Raw genomic sequence first — 25486 nt, forward strand, 5'->3', positions numbered from 1 at the left:
ATAAGATATGTAAGACATTCCAGTAACACTGTTTTGTTTATGCTGAGTCTTACAACATAGCCCTGGCTGTCATGGAACTCACTATGCAGATCAAACTGGCCTTGAACTCACAGAGATCTGCCTACCTCTACTGAGATTAAAGGCATACCCACCACACCTAACCCTGAAACAATATTTTGGCTACCATGTTTTTAAGCTCCATCACTGTATGTAAATGTATTTTCATAAAGTGAATAAATGTGTCACAATTAATTTATCCATATGGTTAACAAATAGTCTTGGCTACTATAAACAACACTGCCAGGGACCTTCTTGTGGCTAAAAGTTTCTTAAAGATGTTATATAATGAAAGCAGAGTCCATGGGTCATAGGGCCTGTGAGCATCACTGGCTTTACCGTGACACTACACTATTTTTCAGTGAGGCCCTGTCTGGACCCGGTGTATTCTAACACTGACACGGCCCTGTCTGGACCCGGTGTATTCTAACACCGACACTGGCAGCACTCAGCGGACAACACTAGACCATCCCTATTATTTTAAGCTGTTAACCTCTAACCCAGCTGACCCCCCACTCCCACTCTAGGCAGGCAAGTAAATAAACAAGTTGCCAAAAAGGAACTTCAGAGTTGGCCTGTGGCCTAGATGATGCAACCATGTCTCAGATCTCCCTCCCTTGGTGGCCTCTGACCTGAATGTGGATTCATGTAAACACAGACACATATGACTGAGCCACTCGGGGTAAGAGTTTAGGTTTTTTATTTATTAGAAGAGCAGGAAAGAAATGGAATTGATAAGATATGTAAGACATTCTATTCCATTGCCTCTGCTTTCTTGTCATAAGTTAGGTAAAAGCATCCACTCTTAGAAATGTCTACAAAAGAAAACACTGCTAGAAGTGCAGGAGCAGAGAAATAAGACTGGCTGGGACTACTCTCTAGACTACTCGGAAAAGCACTGGGCATTTCTGTGAGCTGTGTATGGTCCTCAATATTTTTGATTATTTAACCAGAAAGCTATTAAGAAATCCTTTTAAGCCACAACTAGGCTTGGCTGTCAGGGGACCAGAAATCCATGTCCTTTCATTTCAGGTTCCCTGCTGCTTGATGACACTTTATCTAGCTAGACTGCTCTCTACCAGAAAGCCAGGAAAAACAACAATAACAACAAAAAACCCCATCTGCCTCTTCTGGCCCTCATGACCAGGTTCTTCAAATGGACATGTCCAAGGACACAAGGCACATATTCTCCCTAGCTGTCACTTAAGTTTTTCCTTCTTGCCCCCTTTACACTGGAACCTAATACCCCAGACACATGGTCCAGCTTGCAAATGGTCTGTTTGAAACTTGAATCTGTCTGACAGAACACAAATTTGGCAGGTACTTGTATAATCAGAATACAGAATAACAGAAGAGCTTTAGCACTCGCTATGCCTGCTACTACCCCACAACTATAAAGAAATAAAAAAAATACACTATGAAAAATAGCAATAGTTTATCAGCATCCTTTTTAGGTCTTCAAGTGGAAGAGTAAACCAGCTGCTTCTAAGCTACCAATGATATTTTGAAGGATGTAAAAAGTCCTTTGCACTTCAGGGGGCTGACACGTGGCCAGCACCATCATGTTCTCGTTAAGACTGTAATCAATTCAGATATTACTATAAAAATGTGTTACTAAGAGATCAGCACACCAAGGAGCTCTCTCCAACAGAGAGCTGCCAGCTCCAGCTAAGCACCCAGTGCTGCTCTGGGTAACTTCGGTTAGAGGATGTTGGGATCACAACTCTTTTTAAAGCTACCATGTGTTTCCTAGGATATGAAATACAAGAGCCAGAAAAAAAATACTACTAAGAAATAACCAAACTTTGGTGGTTGACTTTCTATCTAACTTTGAGAAATTTCCCCTTCCTCTGTAGACCACCACACACACACAGGTGACACCAGTGAAGTGGAGAGAAAGTGCTGGAGTTAAAGGCATGCACCACCCCTCTCAACTTCATCTTGATGTTTTAATTTTACAGATGGGGGTCAAATGGGGACTAGAAACACCAAGTAATGTCTGAAGGCTGTAGCAATGGGTGACTAGGAACAGGAACTAGATCTAAGATGCAAATTCTGTGTTTTTCTCTCTGGAGTTTGCCTTCCCTTTATGAATCAAGCTCAGGAAGTCAGGATGGTGCAGAAAAGGAAAGAAAAAGGAAAGAGGAAGTGTGATTTTCTAGTTTATGCTGCCCTTCATATTCTCATTTAAGATTTTTTTTTCCTCCTGAAATTCCTTTAACATCTAAGAAAAAACACATATGGGAAGTTAGAGGGGGGAGGGCGGGAACCAACCCAACAGCTTGCAGTAGCCTGGGATTCCAGAATAAATACTGAAGTTGGCAGGATATGTGCGTCCTTCCTCTCGGCAGGTCACATGAGGACATTGCCTAATATCCGTTATGTGTGCTGTGTGTGTCTGGGAACATGTAATATTTATGTTCTTCTCAAATGCTTAGGTAACTTTTTTTTGTTCCAAAAAGAACTTCTGTGTCCTATCTTCTGATTTAATCTAAAAATGTCTGGTTCTAAAGACTAGAACTTCTTTGAAACAGGAGGACTGAGCATTCTCCCAGCTTCTTAGGACAGAGGCTGAGCTGAAATCATTCTGACTGCTGAATAAATGGGCAGGGTTTAGTGGAAACCATAATGCTATGTTGTGGTCACATTTTCACAATTCTCTGGGGCTGGAGGGCGGCCCCTCTGACTGGGTAGGCTGGAAGCTGTTTAACATTTTGTTCTGTGGAAACATAGCCCAGATCTGAGAGTCAAGATCAAGTCATGAGACTTGCTGGAGTCAAACCCTGGCACCAGCTGCAACTACTTTCAGACAGCTGTGCCATTACCCTAAAAAACACAACCTAGAATTGCTCACAGGGAAAACAAACCAAATCTATCAAGAATTTCAGCATGTGACACTCAAGAAAATGATCCTCAAGTCACTTACTATCTGACACAAAAGTAGATGAAGGTGATTTTTAACCCTCAAAGGTAATGGAATTATTCGTTTTAATAATCAACCACCAAATTATTACTGAATACAGCTGTTTCTCATTGATACAGGAAGTAGCTGAAGACAGTACTAGGTAGAAAGGCAGGCTGAAAACAGTTCTTGTGAAAAAGTATCTATTGAAATGTATGATAAAACAAAACCTAGAGAGACATGTAAGGCAATCTTGACTATTATTTGTAGATATTAAACTAAGATTTTTTCCCCTTTGTAACTTTTTTCAGTTTCACATAGCACATATATAAAATTTGATAAAAAATTTTTTTTAAAGAGCAAGGTATTTCTGGGTACAACCCTCAAATGGGGTTGTACAAAGTTGCCACATGATCAAAATTACTGGAGAGCTCCCTAAAACTAAATACTTGGAGAAAAAAAAAATACCTGTTGTTATTTGGGTTATTTTTTTCCTCCAAGAGTTTTAGGGAACACCGGCAGTACCTTAGGGGCAGTGGGTATCCATCTTGGTAAGGCAGCTGTAGCCAGCCTTCTAAGACGCTGACATGTGGTGTTGCACCTAGCTGAAAATGAAATTCGGTCCTAATTTTTCTTTTATCTACCAAACAACCTGAAAGATTATATGCCTAATCTCCCACGCTAATCTTAAATTTATATTTTGAAAAAAAAAAAAAAAAACTGATAGAGAAAGAAATCCAAGTTAAAAAAAAATTATATCCGAGTTAGGCTACAGATGAGAGGCAGAGAATGATTCTCTGGTCTGCCTTATGGAAGTGTAAGGAAGGGTTCATAGAAAGCCACCGAAGACCAACCTTGCCAGCAAGATCCCTTGGTACTCTTCCAGTTGTCTCATGAAGCTAGGGTTGGGCTTGGTCACTGTCCGTCTTTCCTTCACATAGTCATAGGCTCGGTCCAGATTCCAGCCATACTCCTTCATTGCATAGGCGATCACAGTAGAGGCTGAGCGACTCACCCCCATTTTGCAGTGCACAAGGCATTTAGATCCATGTTTCCTAGTTGGGAGAGTGAGGGGAAAATAGACAGGACAATAACAGATGGTACAGTGGATTTGAGGCTCCTATATTGCCCTCCCATTTTTAATTTCTTTTGCTGTGCAACGTTGTCATCTTAGTACATTCATGTGCCTCTACGATCAAATATTAGGGTAAAGCAGGCAGCTTTAACTGTACCTTTAAATAATGTTTACTTATTTGTTTTTTTGCTTGAGATAAGGATTATCCCTGGCTGTCCTCAAACTCAGAGATCTGCCTGCCTCTGCCTCCTGAATGCTGGGATTAAAGATAGGGTGCTATCACTCTTTTTTTTCCTCAATTTTAATATTAAGCCTTTTTAATCCACTCAGTAAAGATTTACCAAGTATTTACCACATATAAAAATAATGTACAAGCACCTTGTACATTATTAAGTAACACACAGTTTTTATCCTAAAGAACAAGATTTAGTTATCAAAGCAGACAATTAAAATTCAATGTGGTGGTGCACTGAACATTGCAGTGTGGAGAGAACCTCACATCTGGACCTGGAGCTCAGCTCCTGTGCGATGGAGGCCAGTTCCCTCATAGCTTCGGCCTGTCTTCTGGTTGGCATTCTCCTGAGCTACAGGTGTGGTAATGACTCGTTTGATTTATTCTAATTGAGTCGTTTTTAGCTAAAGTTCCCAGGAAGGGCTCTGTCCCTAGAGGAAAGCATAAATGAAGCCAACGTTTCTATTCTATTCCAAAACACAACTCTAGATATCACTTTTCACACACCACCACCATCCCAGGGAATTGGAGGAAAGTATGTGATATATCAGATGTCTTTCTCAGTGATAAAGGTGGAAGAGATGAGAGCTGCCTGGTTTTTCTTTTTCTTCCTTCCTTTTTTTGCGTGCTTTGAACTGATCTCAGGGCTCCACACATACTAAGGACATGCGTGCTTTGAACTGATCTCAGGGCTCCACACATACTAAGGACATGCGTGCTTTGAACTGATCTCAGGGCCCCACACATACTAAGGACATGCTCTACCACTAAGCTATGGTCCAGGCCCTGTGGTTTTTAATACAAGGGAAGGAAGTAAAAGCAATGCTACCACAAAAGCAAACAAAATTCCTCAGTCTTAACAGGTCAAGGCTAATTATCTTGGATATGAACGTTGCTCAGTTATGTTGTAATTTTAACAATGTAGTGTTATAGCATAAAGTCAGTCTTCAAGGATCAACTAAATGCATGAATAAGCTTATGGATCTACTGATTACATCTTCCAGCTGTTGAAGAAGGAATATTTTAAAACCTACAGAAAAAGAACTCTTACTCTATAGCTACTGCTCATAGATTCTAGAATCCTTTCAAGTAACTGCTGTAATAATTAAAACATGTACATATGAGCATAAGGGGACAAACTATTCATTTGCTCATTGACTGCATTGATGGCTGACAAGCCTTCTTCTAGAAGCTTATAATCTTACTTTTCTGCAGACATGAGCTATATAAATGAGTGAAGAATTATCAGTGCAAGGGAGCCTGAGGTGCCCAAACCACTGAGCAGATAAGCTACAAGAATGCAAAGTATGGAATGGAATAATTTTTCTTAATTTTAAAAACTGTACTTATTTATTTGTGCGGGTGGGCATCTGAGTGGGGGTCCACATGTGGAGGTCATAGGATGACTTGGAGGAGTTAGTCTCAACTTCTACCCTGTGGGTTGTGGGGATTTGACTTAGGTCATCAGGCTTGGCAGCAAGCACTAAGCCATCTCACTGGTCCTTACTATAGAGCTACCCAGTTTTCATTAGACTATAGTTAGAAAGCTGATGCACAGTGGTTCAGATAAAATTTTCCAAATGATCTCTTAATAACTTTGATGTATCAAATTTCAGGCCTTTGCCAATAGGTATGGAAGGTGCTTAATTTGGGACAAGCCGAAGTAAAATTAGCTTGACAGAAGCCTGTAAGTCATTCTTTTATGTTTGTTTATATATATATATATATATATGTATATATATATATATATACATATATATATATGTATGTATATATATATATATATATGTATATATATATATATATACATATATATATATATGTATGTATATATATGCATACACACATACATATATATGTAAAAAAATCCCATATCTATCTATATGTTCTATAAGTTGTTACTCTAGAGAAGCCTGATTAACACAGATTTTGATGCCAAAAATAGTTCTAGAGAAACAGAAGTATAAGGATGAATCTTTTAAACATCTAGAACAGACTTTCCAATTGGCCAGCACTATCAGTTACCAAAGCCTCTCCTGCTTTTGGGGAGTTTGTAGAGTACTGAAAGCCCATGGTCTGAACTATTTTACAAAATTAAGGAGAAAAATATATTTGATGATCCTGATTCATCAATTATGACAGGCAATGGATTTGGTGCTTGTCCTGTCTATCAAGATTGTTAAAGGATTGTAGACTAATTTCTGAAGAAGTTAGAGAGCTGTTTCCCATCTACTAAAGATGGTTTGAATGCTGTTCCTTTTGAAGAGGAACATGGCCAAATAGCACGTATGACTCTTCCCAGTGAAAGGATGAATAAAATTGGGAAAGGAAGTCCCTTAGAGCTTTGTCAATTAGTTTTAAGATGACCTCATTGAAAGGCAAGAGAAAAATCTCGTCATTTTGAGTATCTATAATAAAGCCAATAACTACAAAGGTTTTGAAGCTTACTATTTCTCTCCTTGTCCTCAGATAGACCTGGTATTTCATCTGCTTACAACAGTTTTTGCTACACAACTCACATATATCCCCAGTGGCAATTTAAGAATTTAATTCGGAGCTAGGCATGGTGGGTAGTGCACACCTTTAATCTCAGCACTCTGGAGGAAGAAGCAGGCAGATTTCTGGGATTCCTAGCCCAGCCTGGTCTGCCTAGAGTTCTAGGCTATTTAAGTCTACAAAGTGAGAGACATTTTCTCAAAAAAAAGTTTTGTTTTTTCCCCCCTTGTTTCTCAAACTTATTTCTTTAGAGGTTATCCCCCCCAAAAAAAAAAGAGAGAGAGAGAGAGAGTTTCTCTGTGTACCCCTGGCTGTCCTGGAACTTTCTCTATAGACCAGGCTGGCCTACACCTCAGAGATCCACCTCTGCTTCTGCCTCCTGAGTGCTGGGATTAAAGGGGTATGCCACCATCACCAGGTCATATATGAGGTTATCTTATTCTAACTGACTTCATTTGCTTAAAGGGAAAATGTTAGGTCATTAATCTTCTGTCCAGGGTTGTAAAATCTCAGTAGTTTTTTCTTCACATCACTTTCTCTAAGTTCTATCAGTAAACTAGCTCAGTATCATTCCTGCCATTTTTACACTATGAAGAGGGATATACGTGTGTGTGTGTGTCACAATACTCACTTTGCTTTTGAGATGAATTTGTAAGTGTCATTCCAGTAAGCCAGGAGGTCTGTTGCCTCTTCATCATACACTCGAATGTTATGGTACTCAAAGACTCCAGGAAAGAAGTTATCTATCTCTCGAGTGACGTTCAAGATATACCGCACCCTGTGAAAAAAAGTCAAGGGGAGCACGTGCTCTGTTACTCAGGCTAAAACTAATTTCCAGCACCGTATCTACCAACTTCAATATCTAAATGACATTTCCAGCTTATATACGGTTTCAAAATCTCATCTTTGAAAGTATTCTGGAAACAGCCCTGATATCTATATACAAAAACCAACCTGACACCCAGAATCCAGCATTATCTGTTGCTAAATTACCAACAATAAAATTTAATTTGTAAGTTGTTAGCATAAAACCAGGCTATTGGTACACTCCAAAACAGATTTTATGCAAGAAACTGTGAGGGTCCATCAAAAGCTGGACCTGAGATGCCCTCAAATCTATCTGGCTGCACTCTTGCTAAGATTAGTTCTCATGTTTTGAGATGCTGGCAGAAAATAATTTCTCTATTAAAAACTCTTCCATCACCTCTCTCCCTGCATCACTAGGGTTTACTGTAGCCAGCACAGGCTCAGTTCTATAAAACTGTTTGATTTAACTAGCCAAATGTGGGGCTCCACAGACTCAGTTTCTGAAGAAAAACAAACAAACAAACAAAAAAAAAAACCTACAGGAAGAGATATAATTACTCTATGGTCAAGACCAAATAGGCCCAAAATTTCTGAAACATAAACTGAATTTGTTTTAACATAGCACCAAAGTCTCCTAATAGAAATAATTTTTTTTTTTTAAATTTAAAAAATAAAACACACCAGGCATGGTGGCACATGCCTGTAATACCAGCACTCGGGAGGCAGAGGCAGGCGGATCTCTGTGAGTTTGAAGCCAGCCTGGTCTACAAAGCAAGTTCAGAATAGCCAAGGCTATACAGAGAAACCCTGACTCAAAAACAAAACAAAACAAAACAAAACAAACAAAAAAAGTGAGGCACACAGCAGGAATGTAATAAGGAGCAACTGCTGTGGACGCTGGCCTGGTGAGCCCTGAGAAGGCTAATGACAGGGTCACCACACAGCAACTGCTGTGGACGCTGGCCTGGTGAGCCCTGAGAAGGCTAATGACAGGGCCACCACACAGCATTAGTCTCACGCCACGACCTGCACGCAGGTGTCACAGCAGGACTGTTCACAACAGCCAAAAAGCAGATGTCATCTGATGACATTAGTGGCTTCTAGAAACCAGAAAGGAAATATGACTGAGGAAGCATACGCGGTCTCTTTCTAGTTTTAATAAGTTATTAATTACCACAATTAATCATTATGGATTATCATAATTAATTAGGAAAATTAACCAATTCTTAATTAATTATGATGGTTTGTACAACTCAGAAACTAAAATCCATAGAAATGCATATTTTATTTTTGTTAACTATATTGTGTTATGAGTTACATTCAATAAAATGATTAGAAGATAAAGCAAGCACACTTATTTTTCTGAGAGAAGGTTTCTCTATGTAGCAGGCCTCCCTGGAATGCTCTGTAGACCAGGCTGGCTGAAAACTCAGAGATCCACTTGCCTCTTGCTTCTGAGTGCTGGGGTTAAAGGCATGAGTCACCATACCGGGACTGCCGATTTTATTTGAAATAAAAAATAAGGGGCTGGAGAAATGGCTCAGAGCTTTAGAGTGCTTGCTGTTCTGGTCTCCTCTTGGACTCTCACAAATATGGCTCTGCACACACACACACACACGCGCACACACACACTAACAACAATACCTAATCAATTTCTTCTAATCCTGTATTTCAGTAATGGATTACAGCATCATCTGGATAGAGACAATACAAGCTTCTTAATTCTTTTCATTTCAGAGCTGAAAAATGTCCACTGCTGACTGATAAAATAACTGCTTGAAATTTCTTTTCTGTATCAGCAATTATGTGACTTTATGTGGAATAAAAGTCAGTTACTTTCCAAAATCCATTAGACCATTTGGAAATGACCTTAATGTCAAAATTGCATTTTGAAATACTAAATAAATCACTAGCAGGGAACAGCATATAGTTTTGTGAACAGAGAGACGTTACTAAAGTCAAAGACTCATCGAATTCAAGAAATAAGGCCTAAGTAGATGTCTGTATTTTCAGTCTCTCCTACCTTCCTTCCCTCCCTCCCTTTCCTTCCTTCCTTCTTTTGTAGACAGGGTTTCTCTGTGTAGCCCTGGCTGTCCTGGAACTCGCTCTGTAGACCCAGCTGGTTTCAATCTCAGAGATTCACCAGCCTCTGCCTCCTAAGTGCTGGGATTTAAGGCGTGTACCACCACTACTCAGCCAATCATTTTGTTTTTAAAGACAATTATATTCAGTTGCAGTTTATAGTTTAGCCTTATAAGAGTAAAATGATGGTTGCTATTCCACAGTATAGTGACTGTGGATAACTACATACTGTGGAAGGAAAGATTTTTGAAAGTTTTCACCATGGAGAGTTGATAAATGGGGGTGGAAGAGATGGCTTAACTGGTAAGAGCACTGGCTGCTCCTTCAGAGGACTTAGGCTTGATTCCCTGCATAGCAGCTCATGACCATCTATAACCCTAGTCCCAGGGCATCTGATATACATGCAGGTACAATACCCAGACACATAAAAAAACTGTTCCAGATGACAAACTTGATTTAAAACATTACACACACACTCTCTCTCAAACATCACATGGTACCACATCAAGGTATACAAATATGTTTTTATAAGATGTTTTAATAAAAGAAGCATATGAGGTGGATGAGTCTCATCTGCAGCGAGGATCACAGTCTAGTGCTATGTCAAATCTCAGATTTCATACTACATAGCATATCTAAGTTTTCTAGAAAGCACTAGTTTTCTAGCACTTTAAAACTTTACCGCACTGTAAGCTGTCAAAAATTGTCCCACTCCCCAGGAAATTTAAGTGAATTTCTGCAGATAAAGCAGAGTCAATGCTTTCAGGTCCAATCATGGTCTCAGTTTCAAGGGCCCTGTCAAGAAACCTACTGGTAAACACTTTATTTAGTTTTGAGAGGGCAAATGGAAGATGCAGGACGAGAGCAGGACGAGAGCCCAGGTCTCTGAATTCCCAGCCCTCATCTGTCATTAGGCAAATGACAGTTCTCACATGTGTATGAACTTCTCATAATTCATTCACACTGAGTATCATCTTGGTGAGAAGCTTTGAGCTAGGTAAATATAAATTCAAAAGATGAAGATATAGTCTCTAAAAGCTTCAGACCAATCCTTACTAATTAAAAAGGTTCAAGTTATACTAATTTTTATATCTTCAACTAAGTAACTAAGCTTTCCTACCTGGGATTTTTTTTTTTTTTTGGTATGAAACCTAGCAGTTAGTTTTAGCAATTAAAAAACAAAACAAAACAAACAAACAAACAAAAAAAAAACCAAACACATCTTTCCTGTGAGGAGAAGAAAACAGGGAGTACGCATGGTACCTATCAGTACCTCTGACTCTCAGTCTATCATGGCAATCAGAAATGATTCATTTTCTTTTTCCTCTGGTGCTGGTATACTGTTCTTTTGGAATGTATACACTTTACCCTTGTTCATTCAAATGCTGGTTTCAATCCAGACATCGCATTGTGATGCTTACCTTAAGCATCACCTGTCTTTAGTTTGTGTAAACATGCCACCATTTGTTCTCTGTATTGTCAATAAAACAACCAGCCACATTGCTGAGCAATGGAGAGGAGAGGGTGGGACATCCTGGTCCGGAGTGGGAGGAAGAGGAAGGAAGCAGGAGAGTGGAGTGGAAGAGAATTCAGAGAGGTTTTGGAACCACTTGGAGAGATGGGACCAGACCTAAGATCTGACTAAAAGCAAGTATATTGGGTGAATCTGAATGATAGGAATCTATGCAGCCTTGGAGGTTTAGGATGGAATAACTATTGCCCAGCATTGTGCTCTAGGATAATTAAATAAATCCCAGTCTCTGTGTGGTGATTTGGTTATACAGCTGTTTAGGAATAACCTCTCATTAACTAAAAGATAAATCAATAGTAAATAATTCCCACAACACTCTGGGCCTAGGCAAGCTCTGTCACTGAACTACATTTCTAGCAACAACTTGATTTTTAAAGAGTACCAAACACTTGGGAATTTGTGTTTCAAAGCCCTTTCATTAATACAATTGATCTTTCTTGGAGGGAAGAGGATTAAAGAGTTGAGGGAAAAACGGTTCTGATTTTTCTAAGCGTATACCTGAGCAATGAGAGTAACTAAGGATTAAAGTAACCCACGGATACTTCTTTGACAGGAAAACATAAAGATTAAGCAGGGGCTTCTATAAGACAAGGATATCAGCAGCCGCCCTGTGTGCTCACCCTCGGTTCTGCAAGTCCTCTAAGTTCGAGGCATTCCATTCTGAGCCCTATAGAGCCAAAAAGACAGGGTTAGTGAGTATCAGCAAGTCAGCTAAACACAGTATTTGAAGAGGAACAAGGCGGGGGTGAGGGGGACGAACAGTTTCTAAAAAGTAACTCAATAACATTTACTCAGTGCCTTTAAGTACCAGGAACTTCATGTTACCTAGTTTTTATTAATGATGGTGCAAAGAAAATTTATCTTTTTTGGACGGGTCGGGGAGGTGAGTGTGTGCACACACAGATGAACGGACAAGTGGTCCAGTGTGTAAAGATCAGAGGACAACTTGACTCCCAGGAGTTGGTTCTTGGCTCACACCATGTGTATTCTGGGGGGTTAAATTCAGGTTGTAGGGTTTTGGGGCAAGTGTCTTTACCAGTGAGTCATCTTACTGGCCTCAGTCTTGAACTTCAGAACCTACTGTTTTCATCTCTTAAGTGCTGGAATTACAGGGGTGCACCAGTAAACCCACTTTTTATGGTGCCGGGGACTGAGCACAGTGCCGTGTTCTACCAACTGTAATATATTTCTAGCCCTAATTTGTTTTTTAAATTACATCTTACTGTGTGTGTGTACACATGTGTTGGTGTGGGGCATTCATGCATGTGGGTTCTGCTGACTGACCTCAGGTCATTAGGTGTGGTGGCCTTTATCTGCTGAGCCATCTTGCTAGCCCCTGGATTTTCCTTTTAAGAGAAGTTTATGGAATGTACTTCCAGTTCAGGATCAAAAATTCCGAATATGACAGAAGTGACCCATATAACGACTGTCTCAATACTATACTATTTTTCTGTACTACCATAAGTATATCCAGATTGCGACTTGTTATTTGAAGACTCTCTTCTAGAAAAGATCTGTAATGCCAAATCTTGAAAAAGATGACCAGTAGTAAAAGTTCTGCCACTTTATTCATAAGCAAAATTACTCTATGTCCAATACCCTTATGTTTCCCTTGCTCAGCTAAAAACAAACAAACAAACAAACTAACAACCCCCCCCCCCCAAACAACAAAACACCCTTGTTGTCCTGGCTTTAAGGTCTCTATTCACATGCAGTTTTCTCAGCCAAATCAAACAGCCTCCAGGAGCTGCTGATACTAAAATCTGGTTGGGCAAGGGCTTCCAGCTCAGAGAAATTGTGCAGTCTTATGAGGATTTAGATGAATCCTTTTTCTAAATAATAATGTGGCTTCCTACCAGTCAGTCTTTCCTTTTCACTGCAGATTTTCTTTACAGTATGTTCTAAACATTCCTTCTCCATATCAGCTGATACCATCCTAATAAACAGATCTCTGTGCAGTATGATGCAGAGCTGAGCATTCTTCCAGAGGGAGGGAGAATTCTGCCTCTCCTCACACAATCTGGTTGAGCTCCAGGAATGGCAACTATGCATGAAATGAGATGACTTTGAGAAAAGTAACTCTCAGCTTGAAGCTAGGATAGATCCCCTTTTTCATGTCAATCACTGGGAAAGCGTGCTCTCACTGGAGAAGACAGAGGGGTCTGGACATAGAGTATGTGGTACAAACTGAGAGAAAGCCATCAAAACAAGTATAATAAGATGTTTGGACAACATCTTCAAGCATTTCTTTTACATGCTGAATAAGAGTTAAATTTTAGAATTCTACTGGAAGTTATTTCTTTAAATAAGAAAATTATTCAGACCTTTAATCCCAACACTCAGGAGGCAAAGGCAACATGATCTCTGAGTTTGAGGCCAGCCTGGTCTACAAAGCAAGCTTCAGGACAGCCAAGGCTACACAGAGAAATCCTGTCACAAACGACAACAAACAACCCAACACAACCAACCAAAACCAAGCCAAAACAAAAAAATTAAAACTTCACAATGCAAAGAAATGTCCAGTCTTGAGAAAATAACACTATATGGGAAATTGAAGAGATTTTTTTTTCTTTATTCAAGAATACTTTAAAAGTAAAAATTCTAGGGGCTGGAGAGATGGCTCAGTGGTTACGAGGACGTGCTGTCAGAGGACCTGGGTTCAGTCCCTAGCAAACACAGGCAGGGTGGCTCACAACCATCTGTTCACATTTCCAGTTCCAGGGATCCTCTGCATCAATGCGGTGCACAGATACGTACATACACATAAAAACAAAAAAGGTAAAAGAATCTAAGCTGGGTGAGGTGGCATGTGCCTGTAATTCCATCTCTCAGAAGTACTAGAAAAGATCCTCCGCCAATTCAGCTTTGCACAGTAATTTCATAGCTGTGGTCCCTATGAACCAAACTAGAGACAAACATGCTCTAAGATGTCAACTTTCAATGGCAGCACGGCTGACTGCACAGCAAAATAAACTTCTGGATATTCAGACTGCAGTAATACAGTTAGCTGCTGTGTGTCTGACCCTCTTCTCTCTATTTTCCTGGCTTCCATTCAGTTCAGTTCACATACGTGTTCATCAGAAAATGGAAGGGCGATATTGCTGGATATAGATAGTACTGGCTGTTCTATGGGTAAAGATAAAAAGCTTATGTAACATATTTGGCCAAAATGTACAGGAAGTGGAAACAAAATGGCATTTTAGCTTTCTCCTTTGCTTTTACTTCTGCTGTTAGCCTTGTTCCCACTACCAGGCGATACGAAGCTGGAGCTCTCCAACCTTAGGGGCTTTCCTATCTAGTTTCAGTGTGTCTTCCTTGAGGTATTACAGGCCACTGAACGTTTGGGAACTACGAAGAACAAATTTTAGTCTCAGACTTCTTGGTAATCATGAAAAGTAACTTGAGGGCCTCAAAATGCTGTGTCATAGTTTTATATGCTTAAAAGTCCACGGCTGAGGATGCAGTTCAGTGGTAGAGCATATGTGTAACATGTGCAGAGATCAGGATTTGATCCTTAGCACTCTAGAAAGTAACTAAGCAAATATGTTCAACAAAATTTCTGGTCTACGTAGGTCTCATCTGCTCTGATGAAATATAGCAGGTCTTAAACATGAATTTGTTTAGACCTGTTATATTTCATCAGAGCAGAGGAAAAGCATAAACATCATCCTATTCAGATATAGTGTATGGAACCACAGCTGACTGACATGTTTGACTCTGAGTATTATACAAAACAGATGACAATTTAACAACCTAAAGGAAGAAAGCCCTCGTTTGTAGCATTTGCTAAATTCCCTGGTATAAATATTCCCAACACACTCAGTTTTAATCCACATAAAAATCTGCTGGAGGAGGAACTGGGAAGAGACGAGCAGCAGCAAACCATTATGCACCATTCCCATCACACAATACATGTTAATAACCTTCAAAGCACAAATAATACTAGTAGTGTTAGTAAAAAATAATGCACCAAAGTGATTAGAAAGCAACAAGGGTTGGGTACATATTGCCTATGCTTTTAAAGTTAGGTACATTAAAAGTTTCTTAGATTTATTTATTTTAGGTGTATGAGTATTTTGCCTACATGTATGCGTGGTGCCTGCAGAGGTCAGGAGGGGGCTTCGGACCTCTGGGAACTAGAGTGATGGTTCTGCGTCAGCATGTGTGTGCTAGGAATTGAATCTGGGTCCTTTGCAAGAACAGTAAATGCTCTTAACCACTGAGCCATCTCTCCAGTCCAGTTACATTTTATTTAAGTAATAAAACAACAATAGCTTCCCTTCATGTCTTGAGCCCAAAGCTAGTTTCAAAATGCCATTTCAAGTGTCGTTAACTTACCAGGAACACATGCTCAAATATCTGTGTGGGACTGTCCATCTGACCAAGGATCACTATCATTTCATTATCTATGAATTCCTTGAATTCTCGCAAGTTGCACACCATCTGCATTTCCAGCTCTGTCCTTATCTGAAACAGAGGTGATGTACTGTATTAATCTCTGTAAAGCTTTCAATACCATTTTTAGCTCCACACCTATTGTTATTCCACTTCTCGCTTTGGGACAATGGAGACTCAGAGCTGCTTACCTCTTTGGATGTGATATTCTCCAAATCCTTTTGCATCATAATCTCCCTTAATTTGGTTTTAATAAGCCTTTCTGTTCGTTCACGTTCAGTTGGTCTGAGAATAGACAAGTAGTGATTTTTCTTAAATAAGAATTTAACCAAAGCAATGAATTCACTATTTGATTTTATGTTTCCAAACTACTTCTTTTACTTTCATGCTTATATTGCAGATGCAAATGAAGACTGTACATGATTACACAGTTAATTTACGGCCAATGTGGGTAGTACATAATGAGACAATGTCTAAAACAAAAGTCAAAACTAACAAGAACATACTCCCAAACCAAACCAACCAAACATTTTAACAAACATATAGAACATAAACATGTAAAAATTACGTGAACAGGTTCTATGAATTTATGTCTTTAACTATTTCATAAATATACAGGTCTATGAAGAAGCACAGACAAGCTGATGTATCAAGTGTATCTCACATTCCTATCACGGACCCCTGGATAGCATCACTTACTGAGCTAGAACACCAATCTGGCTAGACTAGTAGTGTGACTCTCGATAGAACTGGACCTTAAAATGCCACCCTGTGCTCAGCGTTCATTGCTCTGGGCCTCTCAGCTAGAAGGGAGGGAGGGCTGAAGCAGCCTCCTCCAACAAGGCAGCTTTCGTTCTAAAAGGGGTTGTAGGGCAGCTTTTCGGATGGAATACTTCCATTCAAAACACTTTCCTTTTTCATGGCAACTCTCAGAATAGCTCCATGAATTGATTAATTAATTAATTAATTAATTAGGAGACAAGGTCTTGCCATGTAGTCCAGGTTGGCCTAGAGCTTTCAATTCTCTTGCTTTAGTTTTCCAAGTACTGGAATTGCAGGTGTGCATCACTGTCCTTTTCTTCCTACTCATTTCTGTGAAAATTTATACTAATTTTATAATTAAGGAAACAAATATGCTAAAAGACACACTGATAATCATATACATTAGCAGGAAAATCAGAGCGCTCAGTCCAGCCCAGCTCTCTATCTGTAGTGTTGTGTTGTTTTGTAGTCTTCTGATTCTTTAAAAATAAAATCATTCCAGGCCAGGTGTGGTGGCACATGCCTTAGTCCCAGAATGCTGAGTTAGAGGCCAGCCTAGGTCTACATGATGATTTCTAGGACAGCCAGGGCTACACACTGAGACTCTGCTTCAAAACAAACAGACAAACAGACAGACAGACAAATTTATTCCTGGAACTTTAATATGAAGTCAGCCTTTGCAGCTGCTTCTTGACTACTAGAAAAGCATTGGTTCAGAGCAACTGGATGCTTCTCTCTAGTGGTGCAGTTTCACACTGTGGAGAAGTTGAGTACTTTCTGTCCCATTCTTTGCTCCTACCTACTCAAGAAAGGTATCTGCTCTGCATCTCCTTATTTGGAAGTGGATATGGTCTAAGCTTTCAGGCATCCTGTCTGTTCCTGTTGCTCCTTATCATTGGCTGCAAAAATAGCCTTGATAATCTCCACGGCTGCATGCTGCATCTTTACACACTTGGAGCTCCACAGTGCTTAGGCACTTAGCATATCATGAACCACGCAGCACACAGCTACTACTGTGCTGTTCTTGCCAAAGCATTTGTGTTGTGACTAGAAGTACAAATTCTTATCTAGGCTTCAGGTTTTCTGGACACAGCTAATACGGGGGGAGGGGTGGGAAATGTATAGCGACAAGTCTTCCACTGAAAAGATGTGTTGATAAAGACAGATTTTAGCAGCTGTGTGCACGCATAGGTTTGCTTTCCTGGTCAGGCAGTTTCCGTCACACTCTGAGGTGGAATAGTTTGGGAGCAGACACATCCAGGTTTAATCACAGCGCTGCTCCTCACAGTTAATGCGACCTTGAACAAGGTCCTTCTCTTCTCTGAGCCTAGCGTACATCCGATGTACACAGGGGCACCACACATGTATATGGCCCTCAGGTTACAACACAAACTGTTCACAGCAGAGCACTGTGAATACATTGGGACTCCCACTTCCCCTGTGTTCTCACTATTCCTATTTAGGCTTTTTTAGTTAACTTGGGTAGGAAGCGGGCACAGAAAAAGCATTACAGCATGCAAACACTTTCCCCTCTTTTTGTCACTGGAAAAATGTAAAAAAATACAGAGAAAAGCAAAACTAACTAAAAACCACTCTATCCAGATATAATCATGTCCTAGTTAGGGTTACTCTAGCTGTGTGTTGTGTGATGAAACACCATGATCAAGAGTGAGCTGGGGAGGAAGAGGTTTGTTTGGCTTACACTTCCATTTGGTAGTGTGGTCCATCGTTGAAGGAAGCCAGGACAGGAAATAAAACAGGGCAGGAACCTGGAGGCAAGAGCTGATGCAGAGGCCATAGATGGGTGCTGCTTACTGGTTTGGTCTTCTTGGCTTGCTCAGCCTGCTTTCTTACAGAACCTAGGACCACCAGCCGAGGGATGGCACTACCTACCATGGGCTGGACCCTCCCACATCCATCAATAACTAAGAAAATGCCCTACAGGCTTGCCTACAGCTGGTTCTTACAGAGGCATTTTCTCAATTAAGGTTCGTTTCTTTCTGTCAAGGTGACATAAGAGTAGCCTATATGTCACCATTGATATGCTGGCCCACAGTTTCCACTTACTTCTCGTCTACAAAGATGATTTGTTAAATACATCTTCAAACTAAGAACTAATGTTCAGTGAGTGTCTACTGGGTGTCAGGACCTTTTCATTTTTGTTTCTGGTGTTTTTGTTTAGGGATGTAAAGCAATTCCTTTTTCTGTTCTACAGATCCAACATCTTCTCAAATAAAATAAACAATCAGGAAGGAGCAGTGTACTGACTTAAGATGGGTTGGCCTTGAAGCCCTCCGGCCCCCGTCTCCTCAGTGTGCTGCGTGCGACTCTCCCTGGCTGTAAAGGATGTTCTTCAAGCGTGGTTCAGGAAGTGCTTTTTTGAACTAGATGAAATATCCATTCCTCTGAAACCCACCATCAGCTTCACAATATAAAATCATGAAGTTCATTTCCCAAAGATTTGTATCTTTTTGATTATGAGGTCTTGAAAGAAGGCTACTGGAAAGAAGGCTCTAGAACCAACAACTCCCTATTAAAAAAAGGCTAATGATGTTTTTACTACTTTTTAAACTAAAACAGAACCATAACTCAACAGAAATAAATTTAAGCCAGGTATTCTTTTCAAGGGATTGGAAACATGTTTCTTTCTTCTCTCCTTTCTGAGACAGGGTTTCACTGGCTTAGAACTCGCTCTGAAGGCCAGGCTGGCCTTGAACTCAGAGATCACTTGCCTCTGCTTCCTGAGTGCTGGAATTAAAAGTACATAAACCCCCAAAGAGCATAAACATCATCTCCTGGTTACAACAGTAAATGAAGAAAGAGAACACACCAACTGATGTGCCTGGGATTTCATCTAAAGGAGCACTTGCTCCCCTGTGAAAGGCATCTTAGCCACTCTTTTTAAAAAAAATATCTATGTATCTATGTATTCATGTTCGTACATATGCATGTATGTATCTGTATATGAGTGCCCTATCTGCATGTGGGCCTGCAGGCCAGAGAGGGCATCAGATCTCATTATAGATGGTTGTGAGCCACCATGTGGCTGCTGGGAATTGAACTCAGGACCTCTGGAAAAGCAGACAGTGCTCTTAGCCACTGAGCCATCTCTCCAGCCCCTTTGAAAGGCATCTTAATTTCTTAGATATGACGACCATCTCCCCAAAGCATCATGCTATTAATTTATCAAATGCTCTTTTTCACAACTAATTCTCTAAATTCAAATTTCCAATTAGTGGAATCTAAGTAATAGATTTTTATAGCATTACATTCTTAATTATGAAAATTCCATTGTGCTCAGGAGTGAAATTCTCCAGGCCTTTGCAGGTAAACAGAAGGATACTCTTCATGTATGACATAAGTGTGATCTACATAGTAACTACTGTCAATGGGTTCGGGTTAGTTCCTAAGGGATTTGCTGATTAGGACACCGGCTTCCACAGTCCTCAGCAAGCCAACTTACATGTCCGTGAAGAGAGCTGGAGAGTCAGGCCGATGAGACTGCACATCCTGCATAGCATTCCACTCATTGACTGAGGACTGATCTGAGTTGATATGGCTCTCATAATAACTCACCCAAGTGAGGAAAAGGCTGCCTGGATAGTAGTTATGCATTCTGGCCACTTCACAAGCCTTGTGCAAACTCTGTAGTGCAGACCTGAAAAATAAGCCAAGAAATCAGCACTATAAAATTACAGGGCACCAAAAGGATAAAAATCACGTCTATCTCAAACTCATCTAAGTTTTGAATTTTACAGAGTCTCATTCTCTGGAGAACTTCCTCCCTCCCTGGGAGTCAAGATCCTCCAGTTTTGCTACCTCCTCAAGGCAGGGAGCTGGGGGAGGGGAAGAAACCTGACCACTAACTCCCCAGTAAAAACAGGTCTAGGAACCTATGCCCTCATGACCTTATCTTTGGACTTGTGATTGTGTCATCAGCAAACAAACATCTCAACAATTCAAAATTTGTCTCTCTTTGGCACAGAATCATGTAGTAGCTTATTGACCACGATTCTTCTGGGATCCACAAAGATCAAATAGGCAGATTCCCCTAAGCCATGGGGCTATGTCCTTTGTTATCCACGACATTTACCATTCTTGCTACCTTAGTCTTCTAGTTGTTGAAACCATTTATTCATTCACATGAGTTACTTTCTAAGAATAGCTCTGGCTACCCTGAGACTAAATTAAACCTCCTGACTCTGTCCTTAGAAACCCAAGAAGTTACAAAACTAAAATCTGTCTTTTTTCAACTTACCTATGCTAAAGCCAGAAATGCCAGAAAGTAAGCAAACATAAACAAAAAGAAATGATAGGAAGTAACTTGTACAAGACCAAGGATCCATCTTCATTTTGTTTCCTGGTCTATCTTCAGAGCTTAAAATAAGGCCTACTGAGGCCAAATAAATGTCTTATCATCTGAAAACTGGTGTTTTTCTCTTAAAGAAAAAGGAAGTGTAAGAGAATTCCGTGGCCATTCATTTACATATTTTTCTTTATAACATTAAAAAATATTTTATGTGTATGAGTATTCTGACTGCACATATGTCTGTGCACTGTATGTGTGCCTGATGAGGTCAAAGAGGATGGAGGGAACTATAGTTAGAGAGGATTATGGGCCACCATAGGGCTGGAAATTGAACCTAGAGCTTCTACAAGAGCAACAAGTATTTTTAACTGCTGAGCCAACATTCCAGCACCTATAAAATTAAAAAAAATATGTATTAAAAAATGTGTGTGAGTGGGTGGATGTGCCACAGTAGCATACATGTGAGGATTAGAGGCAAATTTCTAGGTGTTAGTTTCCTCCTCCAACAAGTGTGTTCTGAAGACGAAACTCAGGTTGTCAGTCTTGGACAGCGTCTTTACCCATGAAGCCATTTCAAAGGTCTTATACAGTTTCATTAAGAATACTTTTTATTTATTTTTTCTCCTCAAGAAAACTGATGCTTGCTCATTTTGAAAATGCCCGATAGCTGGCCAGGTGTGTTGGCATCTCCCTTTAGTTCCAGCACTCGGGAGGCAGAGGCAGGTGGATCTTTGAGTTTGAGGCCAGCCTGGTCTACAGAGTGAGTTTCAGGACAGCCAGGGCTATACAGAGACCCTGTCTCAGAAACCAAAACAGAACAAAAGGAAACGTAAAGAGCTGTATAGTGTTTGTGCACAGCATGCAAGAAGCACTAAGTTGACTCTCAGCGCCACAAAATAAGTGGCAGGAGTAGCATGCGCTACCAATGCTGACTCTGTTCTTTAAGGCCATGCCAATTCCATATCACATGAACTTTTTTTCTCTGCAGTTCCATGTTTAAAATTAATTGCATGATTCATCAGCAGTCAAGTGTCAATGAGTAACAATTCAATATTATTTGAGCTTCCCCCTTTATCTATCTATCTGTCTGTCTGTCTGTCTGTCTGTCTATCTATCTATCTATCCATCCATCCATCCATCTATCTTACAGCCAGATCTCAGCCCCCTTCCTCCTCTCTTCCCAGTCCCACTATCATGACCCTTCCCCCATTCCCTCCCTCCATTGTCTCAGAAAAGGGGAGGCCCCCAAGGGGTACCAATCAACCCTGGCATCTCAGCTCGCAGCAGGACTGAAAGTATCTTTCCCCAGTGAGGCCTGACAAGGCAGACCGGTTAGGGGAAAGGGATCACAGAGTCAGAGACAGCCTCTACTGCCACTGTTAGGGAACCCACATGCTGACCAGGCTGTACATCTGCTGCACATGTATAGGTCTAGGTCCAACCTGTGAATGCCCTTTGGCTGTTGGTTCAGTCTTTCTGAGCCCCCATCATATGGACTTTTTAAAAACAGTTCATTGAATTAGGATTTTTGTTTGTTTGTGTTTGAGACAGGGTTTCTCTGTATAACCATGACTGTCCTGGAACTTGCTCTGTACATCAGGCTGGCCTGGAACTCAGAGATCTGCCTGCCTCTGTCTCCTGAGTGCTTTGATTAAAGGTGTGTGCCACCACTGTCAGGCTAAAAAAGTATTTTGAAAATATAAGCTCTGGTTTTATTTATGGGGTATGTATGTGAAGTATATACGTGTGCATGTGTTCTCCTGCATGTGAAGCCAGAAGTCAATGTTGGCTGTCTTCCTCAGTCCATTTCCTTCTATGTTTTCCTGAGCCTGGGGTTAATCAGTTTGGCTAGGCTAGTGGAATGAGATCTTCAGAGGTTTGCCTACCTCTAGACCTCCTTTTAAACTAGACATTAGGGGATTGAACAAGTCTCCATGCTTGTGCAACGAATGCCTGACTGAGACATGTCATTCCCCTAAAATGTTTCCTATTACTCAAAATAGGCAAATGCTCAGAGAATTTCAGTTTCACTTCAGCGATTCCATGCATGTTCTCTTCATTTGGAAATTCATGCTTTACAGTCATGGTTTACAGATCTGTTGCAATTGCCCTAAAATATACTCACTGCTGGCTGCTTCAGCTACAATGGCTGTGTACAAAAATGGGAGGCTGTACTGACTACTGTCCAGTTAAGGGAAACACCTGGTCTAAATACTGCTTTCGTTTATATCACTAATATTTCTCTCCCATAACTTTCAACTCAATATTCTTCAAAAAGTTAACAGAACTATGAGTAGTCAGTTTACTTTAAAACATCATTCTTGGTCTGGGTTATTACTTGAATGAAGGCTGTTCTGTCTTCTTCCTCAAAACATATCTGAAAAACAATCATTCAACTGTATGCACGGGGAATAGATTGTTTAGCTGCTTTTAATTGAGTATTAGTCAAAGGAGATCATTAAATTTTCCATAAAGGTTTACCTGTCAACTAACCTCTAAATCTATTAAGTGTGCTCTAAGCACATCTAAAGCTCTGTCCTACCTCAGTTACTTCATCAACTATTAGGAAAGTTAATTGTTTGGTGACAATGAACAATTCGTTAGTGCAGGTTCAGATTATTTTTTGCTTAGTCACTTATTTTGCTTGCCTTCTACTCATCTGGTCCACTCATCATGAGGGCCTCCACTATAGAGCAGGCAGTAGAATGAGAAGCAGGGATTATTTATTATTTTTTTGTTGTATGTGTGTGGTCTGAGTGTCTGTGTGTGTACAGATTTGTGTGTGCACGTGGACATGCGTGCTTAGGTAGGCCAGAGGTCAATGTTGCGTGTCCTCCTCAACTGCTGTCTTCCTCATTATTTGAGACAGCATCTCATGGAACCTGGAGCTCACCGATTCAGCTAGAATGGTGGGCTAGCAAGCTCCAGGGATTTGCCTGTCCTGCATCTCTTTTCTTCCCTAATTTCCTGTGACACTAAGGTTTCAGATGAACACTGCTGGGCCTGGCTTTACATGACCCCTGGGATCTGAATTCAGGCCCTTATGCTACTGATTGAATTATTGCAGTCCCTAGAAGCTAAAGGCTACTGACTCGAAAGTCACTTTATTCTCTGATTATATTAGATTATTTTCTAGATAAGTGAACAAAGCCTCAGAGGTCTCTCATCTACACCTGGGCGCTAAGGACACTCTTCTGTGGTAATGTGCTGTAATGGCTAGATATGAGCCATGCAAAACATCAGCACAGTGAGTAACTTGAAAGTGTCAGTATGCGAATGGTGATTAACAATGGAGTATAAAGCATTATGCAAACAATTGCCAGTACTTTAAAAGGGAATGCATCTATCTATAAAGTATCTGTCAATGCTATCTATTCTTAGGAAATTAAAAGCTAGTGGATAGCAGTAAAATGTATAGACTTGACTCTCATACTAAGCATGTTCACTGTGAAACTCAGTTCTTCTATGAGGCTCTTCCTCAATCCATTAATATCTCTTCAGGAGTCCAATATACCTCTGAAACACAGTTGTTCACCTATGCGCAAAGCTCTCCACCGTGACAATTTAAAATTTATATTTCTGGGCCACCTTTAACCATGGTTTACCATGCAAACAGATCACACACACACACCCACCCACACACCCCTTCTCTCTATATATAGCATTTTTCATAGTGAATTGTTATTTCAAAACTACTTCTCTCAGAAAGCATTATTTTAATAACATTAAAGAACTTCTTTGTAGAACAGCTTTAAAAAAACCTATGGTTTTATAGAGATATTGAAAGCCATCTTACCACATTGCTTGCACAGATACAGGTTTGAATATGTGAACTCTGTTATCTGTAGATACGCTGAAGCCACTAGGAGCAAAAGAGAACAGACAGAAGTCCACAGTAAGGGTCAGATATTTCAAATTTGCTACACCACCTGAATAACTGACTAAATAGAAGAACAATCAGATATGTCATCTAGAAGTTAGCTAGAAGTAGGATGTGACTGAAAGTTTCAACATGGCAGCTGAGAGGAGAATCAAAGTATTCTCCAGGGACAAGTGCCCTGCCAGACAATCCAATCCCAGTTGTCATCTCTAAGCATATACACATACAAGCAACACCAGACGGACGGACTCAGCAGGCTGTGTGTGTGTGTGTGTGTCTGTGTGTGTGTGGTATATGTATGTACGTATATATGCATAAATATGAAGTAATAATAACTAAAGAAATAGTTATGACTTTTTTTTTCTTTTTGAGACAGGGCTTCTCTGTGTAGCCTTGGCTGTCCTGGACTTGTTTTGAAGACCAGGCTGGCCTTGGACTCACAGCTACCCTCCTACCTCTGCCTCCCGAGTGCTGGGATTACAGGCATGCATCACCGCACCCAGAAATAGCTGTGTATTTGAGAGGGAGTTGGGAAATGTAAGAGGAGTTGAAGAGGGGGTAGAAATGATACAAATACAGTACTCATATACAAAATTCTCAAAAATAAATTTAAATAAAGAAAAGCTTCAGTAAATTGATTTTATCTACTAGAGGTGATAAGGTGTTCTGATGTGTATTTCTATTTGAAAGTCTTTTGATTCACAGCAAACCTGACCTGGGTTTTATAAATTGGAGCAAACATTTCAGTGTCTTAGGAACACATTCTAAAAACACCAGGAGGTGGGGGTGGAAGAAACTGGCTCAGGGAAGGGGCTACACAGCAGGCTGGCAGCTGGCAGGGGCCGCACGAGGTTATCTGGCCCAGAACACACCGTCCTCTGGGAGACCCTGCAAGGGCAGCCCCACATGCTCACATTACAGGGTGAACCAACAACTACCACTCCCGTGCCTGACTTCC

General features: G+C 40.4%; 1 protein-coding gene across 2 annotated transcripts in view; it reads right to left on the reverse strand.

The window, feature by feature from the left end:
• The window catches only part of Ssh2 (slingshot protein phosphatase 2), a 238593-nt gene that overhangs the window by 13534 nt on the left and 199573 nt on the right, over positions 1–25486 (reverse strand). For both annotated transcript variants that reach the window (XM_060387250.1, XM_021652683.2), the window contains 7 exons: positions 24445–24510; positions 19803–19997; positions 15769–15862; positions 15521–15649; positions 11803–11849; positions 7394–7540; positions 3814–4014 (listed from right to left, as the gene is read on the reverse strand). In XM_060387250.1, the coding sequence (XP_060243233.1) occupies positions 3814–4014; positions 7394–7540; positions 11803–11849; positions 15521–15649; positions 15769–15862; positions 19803–19997; positions 24445–24510 (879 nt within the window). The remainder of the gene's footprint in view (positions 1–3813; positions 4015–7393; positions 7541–11802; positions 11850–15520; positions 15650–15768; positions 15863–19802; positions 19998–24444; positions 24511–25486) is intronic.

This window comes from Meriones unguiculatus, chromosome 7, assembly GCF_030254825.1.
Source record: "Meriones unguiculatus strain TT.TT164.6M chromosome 7, Bangor_MerUng_6.1, whole genome shotgun sequence".
Lineage (NCBI taxonomy): Eukaryota > Metazoa > Chordata > Mammalia > Rodentia > Muridae > Meriones > Meriones unguiculatus.